Source organism: Protomyctophum parallelum (assembly GCF_964188405.1).
Source record: "Protomyctophum parallelum genome assembly, chromosome: 11".
In the NCBI taxonomy this organism is placed as follows: domain Eukaryota; kingdom Metazoa; phylum Chordata; class Actinopteri; order Myctophiformes; family Myctophidae; genus Protomyctophum; species Protomyctophum parallelum.
Window position 1 is genome coordinate 50,801,419 of NC_139707.1, and position 12,500 is coordinate 50,813,918.

Genomic DNA, 12,500 nt, shown 5'->3' on the forward strand with positions numbered 1-12,500 from the left:
CTATGTTTACCCAGGGTAACTGGACTAAGGAAAGGAAAGGTACTATGTTTACCCAGGGTAACTGGACTAAGGAAAGGAAAGGTACTATGTTTACCCAGGGTAACTGGACGAAGGAAAGGAAAGGTACTATGTTTACCCAGGGTAACTGGACTAAGGAAAGGAAAGGTACTATGTTTACCCAGGGTAACTGGACCAAGGAAAGGAAAGGTACTATGTTTACCCAGGGTAACTGGACTAAGGAAAGGAAAGGTACTATGTTTACCCAGGGTAACTGGACTAAAGGAAAGGAAAGGTACTATGTTTACCCAGGGTAACTGGACTAAAGGAAAGGAAAGGTACTATGTTTACCCAGGGTAACTGGACTAAGGAAAGGAAAGGTACTATGTTTACCCAGGGTAATTGGACTAAGGAAAGGAAAGGTACTATGTTTACCCAGGGTAACTGGACTAAGGAAAGGAAAGGTACTATGTTTACCCACGGTAACTGGACTAAGGAAAGGAAAGGTATTATGTTTACCCTGCAGGGTAACTGGACTAAGGAAAGGAAAGGTACTATGTTTACCCAGGGTAACTGGACTAAGGAAAGGAAAGGTACTATGTTTACCCAGGGTAACTGGACTAAGGAAAGGAAAGGTACTATGTTTACCCAGGGTAACTGGACTAAGGAAAGGAAAGGTACCATGTTTACCCAGGGTAACTGGACTAAGGAAAGGAAAGGTACTATGTTTACCCTGGGTAACTGGACTAAGCTCAAGAACTTGTTTACAGCCAGGCCCTGCTCATAGAACATTTCATGGTAGGGGTTCAATGCCTTGCTCAAAGGGCACTTCAGCGGTGGTTATTTTAACGTGCCGGTCCGTGGATACGAACTATAGCAACCTTCACGATATCAAGACCGCTCCGCAAACCGTTCGGCCACCGCTGCCAACAGATGTATCGTTTACTGTGTCGCCATGGTAACAGATGTATCGTTTACTGTGTCGTCATGGTAACAGATGTGTTGTTTACTGTGTCGCCATGGTCACAGGTACTACGGCCTATCGGTGTGGTTCCCGGACGTGATCAAGCACCTCCAGGCAGACGACTACGCCTCCAAGGTGAAGAGTCACTCCAACGAACGCATCGAGGACTTCACCTTCAACTTCACCCTGGAGAACCAGATCCACACCAACGGGACCTTCGTCAACGACAGGTTGGTTTCGGAACCAGAACCCCTGACCCGCTAACACTGCCACCACACTAACCCTAACCCTAACCATAACCCAGAGCCAGATCCACACCAACGGGACCTTCGTCAACGACAGGTTGGTACGGAACCAGAACCCTGACCCGCTAACACTGCCACCACCCTAACCCTAACCCTAACCCAGAGCCAGATCCACACCAACGGGACCTTCGTCAATGACAGGTTGGTACGGAACCAGAACCTATAACCCGCTAACACTGCCACAACACTAACCCTAACCCTAACCCAGAGCCAGATCCACACCAACGGGACCTTCGTCAATGACAGGTTGGTACTGTACTGTTATCTACTGTACTGTACTGTATACTGTACACAGAACCAGATCCAAAACTGCCTCCCCCTGGCCAGCCGGGGCGCCTGATGGAGGGGAAAGGAACTGGTTGGAATAACGTGTTCCTTCCATGCGCTATACGTCCAACCAGGGAAACTCCCCCCCTGTCAGGTGTAAAGGAGCAACTTGGACACTCAGGCATGAAGGAAGCATGAGTTCAAGTCCGTTGCTCTCCCCAGGTTGGCGGAGCGTGTGTAGAGCCCAGGATCACATTAGATGATTGACACCGGGGTGAAAAATGGGTTACAAAATTGTGGGATGTGTGTGTGTGTGTGTGTGTGTGTGTGTGTGTGTGTGTGTGTGTGTGTGTGTGTGTGTGTGCGTGTGCGTGTGCGTGTGCGTGTGCGTGTGCGTGTGCGTGTGCGTGCGCATGTGCGTGTGTTCCAGGTTCCTCAACATGAAGCTGAGGTCGGTGACCTTCGTTGGCTCCACCTTCATCAACTGTTACTTTGATGATGTCACTACTGTCGGTTCCTACTTCCATAACTGTACCTTCATCGGAGCGCTGTTCTTCAACACCGGTGAGACCATTAGCTTAGCGTTAGCTTAGCATTAGCTTAGCTTAGCTCTTCTTCAACATTGGTGAGACCATTAGCTTAGCTTTAGCTCAGCATTGGCTTAGCACTTCTTCAACATTGGTGAGACCATTAGCTTAGCATTAGCTTAGCTTAGCTCTTCTTCAATACTGGTGAGACCATTAGCTTAGCATTAGCTTAGCTTAGCTCTTCTTCAATACTGGTGAGACCATTAGCTTACCATTAGCTTAGCTTAGCTCTTCTTCAATACTGGTGAGACCATTAGCTTACCATTAGCTTAGCTCTTGTTCAATACTGGTGAGACCATTAGCTTAGCTTAGCTTTTCTTCAATACTGGTGAGACCATTAGCTTAGCATTAGCTTAGCTCTTCTTCAATACTGGTGAGACCATTAGCTTAGCATTATCTTAGCATTTGCTTAGCTTAGCTGTACTTGGACATTGGTGAGACCCTTAGCTTAGCTCTTCTTCAACAGCCGTGAGACGCTTAGATTAGCTTAGCTTAGCTTAGCTCAGCTCTTCTTCAGCAGCTTTATTTTAGCTTAGTGAGACCCACAGCCATGACAGTTAGCTTAGCAAAAGTATTTTCTTTTGAGTACAGACGTCGATGAGTCTAAGGCTCCTCGGCGTCACGGAGGTGATCAATAAATACATGAATGAATGAATGAATGAATGAATGGATGGATGAATGAATGAATGAATGAATGAATGAATGAATGAATGAACATATATTTACACATGGTGTTCTTCCAGACATCGACGAGTCCAAGCTGCTGGACGGTACGGAGGTGATCAATAAATACATGAATGAATGAATGAATGCATGTATATTTACATATCGTGTTCTTCCAGACATCGATGAGTCCAAGCTGCTGGACGGTACGGAGGTGATCAATAAATACATGGATGAATGAATGAATGAATGAATGAATGAATGAATGAACGAACATATATTTACACATGGTGTTCTTCCAGACATTGATGAGTCCAAGCTGCTGGACAGTACGGAGGTGATCAATAAATACATGGATGAATGAATGAATGAATTAATGAATGAATGAATGAATGAATGAATGAATGAATGAACGAACATATATTTACACATGGTGTTCTTCCAGACATCGACGAGTCCAAGCTGCTGGACGGTACGGAGGTGATCAACTCCACCTGGACGCACAACAAGACCGGCTGTCAGATGACGTTCGACGACGACTACTCGGCGTACTGGGTCTACTTCATCAACTTCCTGGGAACGCTGGCCGTGCTGCCGGGGAACATCGTGTCGGCGCTGCTCATGGACAAGATCGGACGGCTGTCCATGTTGGGTAGGAGGCGGAGCACAGCGGGGGGCGTGGCTTTCTTTACCCGCTGGAAAATAATCTGCCGTTCGTTTTGAGACCGGATTTGACTGAGGGACGGGGCGGGGCTGACATAGGGCATCTTTTCACCAGAGAAAAGCTGTTTTATTTAAATTTGTGTCCAAAATGAGTTCATATTTAAGACTCTTCACATACTAGAGCATGTATGACATAAGTGTCAGAGCTGAAATGGACATGTAAATGTGAAATAAATGCTTAAACATGTAGCTATAGGTGTAATGTTAGAGACCACAGAATACATGTAAATATGAAATAAATGCTTAAACATGTAGATAGGTGTAATGTTAGAGTCCACAGAAGACATGTAAATATGAAATAAATGCTTAAACATGTAGCTAGGTGTAATGTTAGAGACCACAGAAGACATGTAAATATGAAATAAATGCTTAAACATGTAGCTAGGTGTAATGTTAGAGTCCACAGAAGACATGTAAATATGAAATAAATGCTTTAACATGTAGCTAGGTGTAATGTTAGAGTCCACAGAAGTGAACCTTTTCAAGCCTGTTTTCTCAACTCGCTGTTTCTCTGCAAGACATTACTCTATAAGCCATATCTCCAAAACTGGTGGGTCAAACTGAACAACCAATATGTCAATTTGAAGCTAGGATTCCCTGCTTTCATATGACAAATCAAGTCAAATCTGGTCACATTTTTCCCAGAGATTTACAAAAAAATATTTATATAAATTATTTGAAGCCTAGAATCAAGACATCCAGGATGCTGGTGAGTCATCATGAAGAAAAATAAAGTTTGAATAATTAAATATATGATAAAATACATTGAATAACTTCCCTTTGTGTATAGTGGTTTTAATTGTTATTTTATCAAAGAATCAACAGTTTTATGGTCATGACTCACCACATCCTCCATGTATTGATTCCAGGCTTTGAAAAATGTACACAAAATAATAATAATAATTATTATTATTATTAATAATAATAATTATAATAATAATAATAATCCTAATTTATATATATTTTTGGGTTAAAACAATTATAAAAAATGAATGGCAGATTTGTCAGTGGTGCCAGAAAGCCACGCCCACTGCTATGCCCTGTGGTCTGTCCATGCTGGGTAGACCTGTCTGTCTGTCTGTCTGTCTGTCTGTCTGTCTGTCTGTCTGTCTGTCTGTCTGTCTGTCTGTCTGTCTGTCTGTCTGTCTGTCTGTCTGTCTGTCTGTCTGTCCCGTGCGTGGGGGGAGGGGCTGTCTGAAAGTCAAGCTTCCTCAGAGGTGATGTCTTGGAGGACAATTCAGATTAGGAGACGCCATGTAGTCAGAGGTCTCTCTCTCTCTCTCTCTCTCTCAAATTTCATGTCTCTCTCTCACCGTCCACCGAAAGGTGGTCATGTCTCCACCAGGGGGCAGCATGGTGCTGTAGTGTGATGGTGTAATGTGGTCATGTCTCCACCAGGGGGCAGCATGGTGCTGTAGTGTGATGGTGTAATGTGGTCATGTCTCCACCAGGGGGCAGCATGGTGCTGTAATGTGATGGTGTAATGTGTCCACCAGGGGGCAGCATGGCGCTGCAGTGTGATGGTGTAATGTGGTCATGTCTCCACCAGGGGGCTCCACAGTGCTGTAGTGTGATGGTGTAATGTGGTCATGTCTCCACCAGGGGGCTCCACCGTGCTGTAGTGTGATGGTGTAATGTGGTCATGTCTCCACCAGGGGGCTCCACAGTGCTGTAGTGTGATGGTGTAATGTGGTCATGTCTCCACCAGGGGGCAGCATGGTGCTGTAGTGTGATGGTGTAATGTGGTCATGTCTCCACCAGGGGGCAGCATGGTGCTGTCGGGGATCAGCTGCTTCTTCCTGTGGTTCGGGACCAGCGAGTCGATGATGATCTTCATGCTGTGTCTTTACAACGGCCTGAGCATCTCCGCCTGGAACTCTCTGGATGTGGTGACCACGGAGAGCTTCCCTACCAACAGGAGGTACTGTATCCCCTAGACCCTAAACACTACCTCGATGTGGTGACCACGGAGAGCTTCCCTACCAACAGGAGGTAACTGTAACCCCTCGATAATCCCAAAGCTTATTGATACCGGGTGCTGGATAAACCCAAAGCTTATTGATACCGGGTACTCGATAAGCTTAGCTTATTGATACCGGGTACTCGATAAGCCCAAAGCTTTTTGATACCGGGTACTCGATAAGCTTAGCTTATTGATACCGGGTACTCGATAAGCCCAAAGCTTATCGATACCGGGTACTCGATAAGCCCAAAGCTTATTGATACAGGGTACTCGATAAGCCCAAAGCTTATTGATACCGGGTACTGGATAAGCCCAAAGCTTTTTGATACCGGGTACTGGATAAGCCCAAAGCTTATTGATACCGGGTACTGGATAAGCCCAAAGCTTATTGATACCGGGTACTCGATAAGCCCAAAGCTTATTGATACAGGGTACTCAATAAGCCCAAAGCTTTTTGATACCGGGTACTGAATAAGCTTGTTATCGGATTGTAGCCTAACGGTTATCGAGCTCCATCCCTAATACTAACCCCTAACCTGAGCCTCTCCGCCTGGACCTCCCTCGATGTGGTGACCACGGAGAGCTTCCCTACCAACAGGAGATACTGTAACCCCTAGACCCTAAACACTACCCTAAACACTAGACCCTAAACACTACCTCGATGTGGTGACCACGGAGAGCTTCCCTACCAACAGGAGGTAGTTATGTAACCCTAATGATATCTATTCATATCACCACAGAGTCCAAAGGGTTTGAGGGTCAACGTTGTGCTGTATACGGTGAAGTTCATCTTCCATTTCATCTTTAGCATAGTAGCATACTGAAGTAGCATGTTGCTACATAGCAACTGTTAGCACAACATGTGCTAACAGTTGCTACTGCTACTCTGGGATGTTCAGCAATGCAAAAGCAACACACGCACGAACGAACGCACGCACGCACACACACACACACCATCATCATCGGCGGTCACTCGTATCCGAGTATGACTGTCCTCCTTATTGGTCTTTGTGGGTCGTCAGGTGGCGATGGAGGCCGATTCTGGACCCGATTACTCTGGGTCAGTGTGGACAGGTGAATGTAGTGGTGGGTTTGGGTTGGACCGGTTTATTGGATGGTTTATTGGATGCTCTCTCCTTCCTGAGTCTGCACTTGTCCTGTGCAGCATGGCGGAGGTCGTCATCATATCTTGCACACACACACACACACACACACACACACAACCCAAACTCTGTGCATACTTTGGGTATATGTCACTATATTCCTTGACGGGTATGGACTAGTTCTAAACATCTTCCTCTCCTCTCGTCTGGACTAGTAACTAACTAACCTCGCCTCACCAGGCTTTCCACCGCCTCGGAGGTCTCTGTTTCAAAGTCCAGGGCTGGGGCCGGATGATAATTACGTCATGTTGTAGTATTGTTTTGTAGTCATCAGGATGATATGGTTACGTCATGTTGTAGTCATTGTTTTGTAGTCATCAGGATGATATGGTTACGTCATGTTGTAGTATTGTTTTGTAGTCATCAGGATGATATGGTTACGTCATGTTGTAGTCATTGTTTTGTAGTCATCAGGATGATATGGTTACGTCATGTTGTAGTATTGTTTTGTAGTCATCAGGATGATATGGTTACGTCATGTTGTAGTCATTGTTTTGTAGTCATCAGGATGATATGGTTACGTCATGTTGTAGTCATTGTTTTGTAGTCATCAGGATGATATGGTTACGTCATGTTGTAGTATTGTTTTGTAGTCATCAGGATGATGGTTACGTCATGTTGTAGTCATTGTTTTGTAGTCATCAGGATGATATGGTTACGTCATGTTGTAGTCATTGTTTTGTAGTCATCAGGATGATATGGTTACGTCATGTTGTAGTCATTGTTTTGTAGTCATCAGGATGATATGGTTATGTCATGTTGTAGTCATTGTTTTGTAGTCATCAGGATGATATGGTTACGTCATGTTGTAGTCATTGTTTTGTAGTCATCAGGATGATATGGTTATGTCATGTTGTAGTCATTGTTTTGTAGTCGCCAATTCCTTTTCACTCTCAATAAAAGCTCTCGTAGCCTGTAGCTTTTATAGAGAGGGAAAAGAAAGTTGCCACCGCTTGTGGTTGTTGTTTTTGTTGTCTGGCGACTACAAAACAATGACTAGCCTACAACATGACGTAACGATATCATCCTGATGACTACAAAACAATAGTACAACATGACGTAACGATACCATCCTGATGACTACAAAACAATACTACAACATGACGTAACGATATCATCCTGATGACTACAAAACAATACTACAACATGACGTAACGATATCATCCTGATGACTACAAAACAATACTACAACATGACGTAACAATATCATCCTGATGACTACAAAACAATACTACAACATGACGTAACGATATCATCCTGATGACTACAAAACAATACTACAACATGACGTAACGATATCATCCTGATGACTACAAAACAATACTACAACATGACGTAACCATATCATCCGCTCCCTCCCGCTTCATATACCGAAATGAAATGGTGCCCAGGCTAGTAACTAACCATCCTCCTCTCCTCCTCCTCTGCAGAGGAACCGGCTTCGGGTTCTGCAACGCTCTGTGCAAGCTGGCGGCCGTGCTGGGGAACCTGATCTTCGGCAGCCTGGTGGGCATCACCAAGGCCATCCCCATCCTGATGGCGTCCTCCGTGCTGGTGGGCGGCGGCCTGGTGGCGCTGAGGCTGCCCGACACGCGCGCCAACGTCCTCATGTAGGACCCACCCCGCTAGGCCCTTAACCCATTCTGACCTGAGATCAGATTCATACCAGGTTTCCACTGGGACACACACTGGTCTGATTAAGAGTATATATGAATAGAGACGGCACCCAGCGGAAAACCCTGAGGCGAAATGGACATATAGTGGCCGAATGAAGGTATTGCAGCTTGCAGGCCCCAGACACATGAACGCGCTGCAGGTCCGTCGACTATCATTGTGCACGTTCACGACGGAAGCACGCTCGTTGCGCGTTCGTGCACATTCAACGCAACGGCAGCGCGTTCATGTATTTTGGGGGCAAATCCATCCCAGAATGCACTCTGTTGCTACCCGGAAAGAGGAGTGAAATCGCCTCATGCGCTTTTGAGCAACTTAATGCAAGGGGATGGAAGGAGAACTCGGATGTCATCTCTATTCATATATACTCTAAGGCTAGGGCCCATCAAGCCAAACCGACGTCCCTCATGTGAATAATTAGTGTGTGTGTGTGTCGTCATTCCAACCAATCGTTGGCCTGCTTTACTGGCAGTGGTAGAAAAAAAAGTATACTCAGATTCTTTTACTTAACTAAAAAAAAAAAAGTATCAAAACTTGCAATATAGAACTACTCCATTACAATAATTAAATGTTTCCTAAATTCCCAAATGTACTTTTAGTACTAAAAGTATTGGCATCTAAAACGTACTTAAAATACCCCAAAAAGTAGAAAGTTACTTCATTGTGCAGAATGTCTCATTTCAAAGTTTTCAATAATGTATATATTTTTGTTGAATATATAGCAGATCTACATCGCGACGCATTGTGGGCTTGTAGATCTGGTATTTACAAAATGTCCGAAATGTATAGTAGGGGCTGAAGTGGTTACTGTAAGTTTTGTAATAATAATCAAAATCTACAAAAGTAACTAAACCTTTCAAATAAATGTAGTGGAGTAAAAAAGTTGCTGGTTAATGGAGTAGAACTATAAAAGTGTAAATTGGAAGTACAAATACCTCAAAATTGTACTTAAGTAAATGTACTCGGTTACTTTATACACCACTGTGGTCTGGTCTGGTCTGGTGTGGACTTGCCTTAAAAAAACAGAAAACAGAAAACACCACACATCATCAATGACATCATCATACTGACAGGAAATATATGTCATAACCTCTCAAAACATATATAGCCTATATAAATCTATCTATATGTAGCAGAGTGGTGCGTTCACACTGCACGGTGTGAACAGAGGAGTTCACGGGCAATTATGGGCACTACATTTGCCCGTAAACCTCAAGTTTAGCAGCATATACAGTTAATATACAGTAATATACAGGTGTGATGGATGGTACAATTCAGGAGTTAACCCGAGTTTGTTGGAAAGTTCAACGGGAGTTTCCTGTAATATACACATCAGTATTCCATGCTTTTTTGCACAGTGCAGGGCAGATGAAACGATGCGGTCTACGGTACCATTCGTTGTCAAAGGAAGCCATGCAGTGACATGACGTTGCAGAGACGCATGATCGATGCATCGTAGCTGGTAGCTAGCAGGTAGCTAGCAGGTAGCTAGCTGGTAGCTAGCAGGTAGCTAGCAGGTAGCTAGCTGCTAGCTAGCAGGTAGCACGTATAGCTGCTCCACATCAACTCACAACGCGTCTTTGCATCGTTTTATCTGCCCGTGTGAACGCACCGTCAGCCTGATGATGTAAAGAGCCTAATATCTCCCCCCCAGAACACATGCAGGGATATCCCTTTGGTCTAGTGGTTAAGATGTTGGACTTAACCCCCTTGTGGCCAAGTGCAAGTCAGGCCCATAGACTGCCATGTTAATTGACGTGTTAAATCAACAAATCCCTCGTGGCCAATGACGTTATCTGCGTATTTATAACAAAATATTGCAATTGTTTGACATTTTTTTAATTATTTTTATGTAATCTACCAAAAACCGGCCGAAACCCGCGCGATCGTGCACTATCGTGCACGCGCGCGTCTCTATGTGATCCGCGGCAAAAAATGTGATATTTTGGGATGTTCTTGGCCGTTTTTAAGCTTAATTTGACTAAGTTATAAAAAAGCTAATGTTAGCTTGGCTGTCCGGATTGCTAAGCTATGTGCTAGAGGTCATAGTAGCCTCCTTTGTTTACCTCCGTTTGACAGGAAGTGATTTAGCCAGATTTTATACTTTTGCCAAAATCAGAATAATGGAACGTTCCCGCCATCTGGTGGCACTTCTGGGTATTAATTTGAAAATTAAAGTAAAACGTGATGTATTTTATTTAGATCGCTGATCCCTCTTATTGCATTAAAATGACAAATTAAGAAATGGGGCATTGGCCAGCATTGGCCAGATTTGGCGACTTTTTGAATGGCAATCGAAAAATGTGAGATATGACCACAATGTCACGAAATGTCTCATTTTATAGCTCCAAGTCACTACTTTACAATGAAAAAATAATTATGATTATAGCTTGTTCCATCGTTTACTTATAAGCTTTTTAGTAGACCTTGGTTTCAGTGATAAGTCAAACCAAGGTGTACTAAAATGCTTATAAGTAAACGATGGAACATGCTAGGAACATATTTTTTTTTCTGTGTAAACTAGAGACGTGCAGCTTTAAAATGAGATATTTTGTGACATTGTGGTCATATCGCACATTATTCTATTGTCATTCAAAAAGTCAGCCAAAGCTGGCCTAAGGCACAATAAGATGTTATTAAGGTTGGCCACTTGGCCATTAGAGGGTTAAACACGGGAGAGCCAAGTTTGAATCCCGGGCGTTACATAATAATATATATATATATATATATAGAAAACAACAAAAGAGATTTTACCGACCAAGAGAAAAACACACTTTGAGTGGGCCAAAAAAATAAATAAAACAAATATAGCTAACGGTATCATATTTGCGCAAATATATTTTTAAGGTCTGTGTATTTAAAAATAAAAATAAAAAACGTTTCTCGGGTATGTTTTGGTGAAATATGTTTTCTTCTCGGTATGACACACCAGCAGTGTCACCCACCCCCCCCCCCCCCCATCCCATCCCCCCAACCTGACATCCAATCCCATCCGATACCAGGGGGGGAGGAGGAGGAGAAAACCCGGAGTGCGGATGTAAGGAGTGTGCAAAGGGTTTGGAATGGATCTGCACGCGTGTCACAAAAATCTGTAGCAATATTATGTCCCGTTTGTCGTCCTTTTGTTTGTTTCAACGCCCGGGTTCAGACGCCAACTTATATACTATAGCACTCGCATGACTGTTATAGTAAGGCCAGGTATACCACAAGCTGACTTCAGGTAAAACATTTACTGAATTAACAACCTGCTACCACAGTGCAGTGGTAGCCCTTGTGGTATACCAGCGGCGACCACCAGGGGAGGTTGTGAAATATTGATAGTCTCTCTATTAAAAAGCTTCATCCAGATGTACTGGCTGATAAACAGACACTAATGAGACACACTGAACGCACGCACGCACGCACGCACGCACGCACGCACGCACGCACGCACGCACGCACGCACGCACGCACGCACGCACGCACACACACACACACACACACACAGGGACTACATGATCAAAAGCACCTCAACATGCCACACAGATGTCACAACATCTGGCCTCAGCCCCACCCCCCCCCCCCCCCACACACACACACACACACACACACACACACACCCCGTGGGCACACCCCCCCCACCCACCCCCCCCTTTTAATGAGTTAACTCCTTGAAAAATGGCAATAATCACAATATTTATGTGTTTTTCTTAAAGATGAAGTTTGAAGGTTTTTCTTGCCTTCATTTTGTGTCACATTCTTTCCTAGATTCATTCTCAAATCCTCTTGGTTCATTTTTCAGACGTGTGATCTGTATTTATGATCAGACGTATCTGTGATACCAAGCCTTTTGCACCCCCCTTCACCCCCCCCCCCCCAGCACCCCCCACCCCATCATCAACCTCCAGAATAACAAGGCCATATTGAAAAACATTATTTATTTTGTTGTAATAAAATACATGTGATTATTACATGTATAAGATGTTCTATAAAGTCTAAAAAACGATGGTAAAAAAAAAAAGTATTTTATTTATTGTATGTATTTATTTATTTCTCCGCTGGCTGAGACGATCTGCTGTTTAAAGTTATAAGTTGTGACGCAGGTAAAAAAAAAGAAAATTTCACAGTGATTTATTTATTTTAATTATTTCTTGTCTAAATGTCGCTGTTAATAACGAACCTTCTCGTCTCCTCTGTGTTGTTAATAATGTTTAA

At 43.8% G+C, this 12,500-nt stretch overlaps 1 protein-coding gene across 1 annotated transcript in view; it reads left to right on the top strand.

Moving 5' to 3' along the window:
• sv2ca (synaptic vesicle glycoprotein 2Ca) overlaps positions 1-8,246 on the top strand; it is a gene marked incomplete at both ends in the record, with an annotated part of 29,259 nt that extends 21,013 nt beyond the window's left edge. The window contains 5 exons of the mRNA XM_083776867.1: positions 1,027-1,191; positions 1,964-2,097; positions 3,229-3,435; positions 5,268-5,427; positions 8,063-8,246. Of these exons, the coding sequence (XP_083632993.1) occupies positions 1,027-1,191; positions 1,964-2,097; positions 3,229-3,435; positions 5,268-5,427; positions 8,063-8,246 (850 nt within the window). The remainder of the gene's footprint in view (positions 1-1,026; positions 1,192-1,963; positions 2,098-3,228; positions 3,436-5,267; positions 5,428-8,062) is intronic.
• Positions 8,247-12,500: the final 4,254 nt, after the last annotated feature.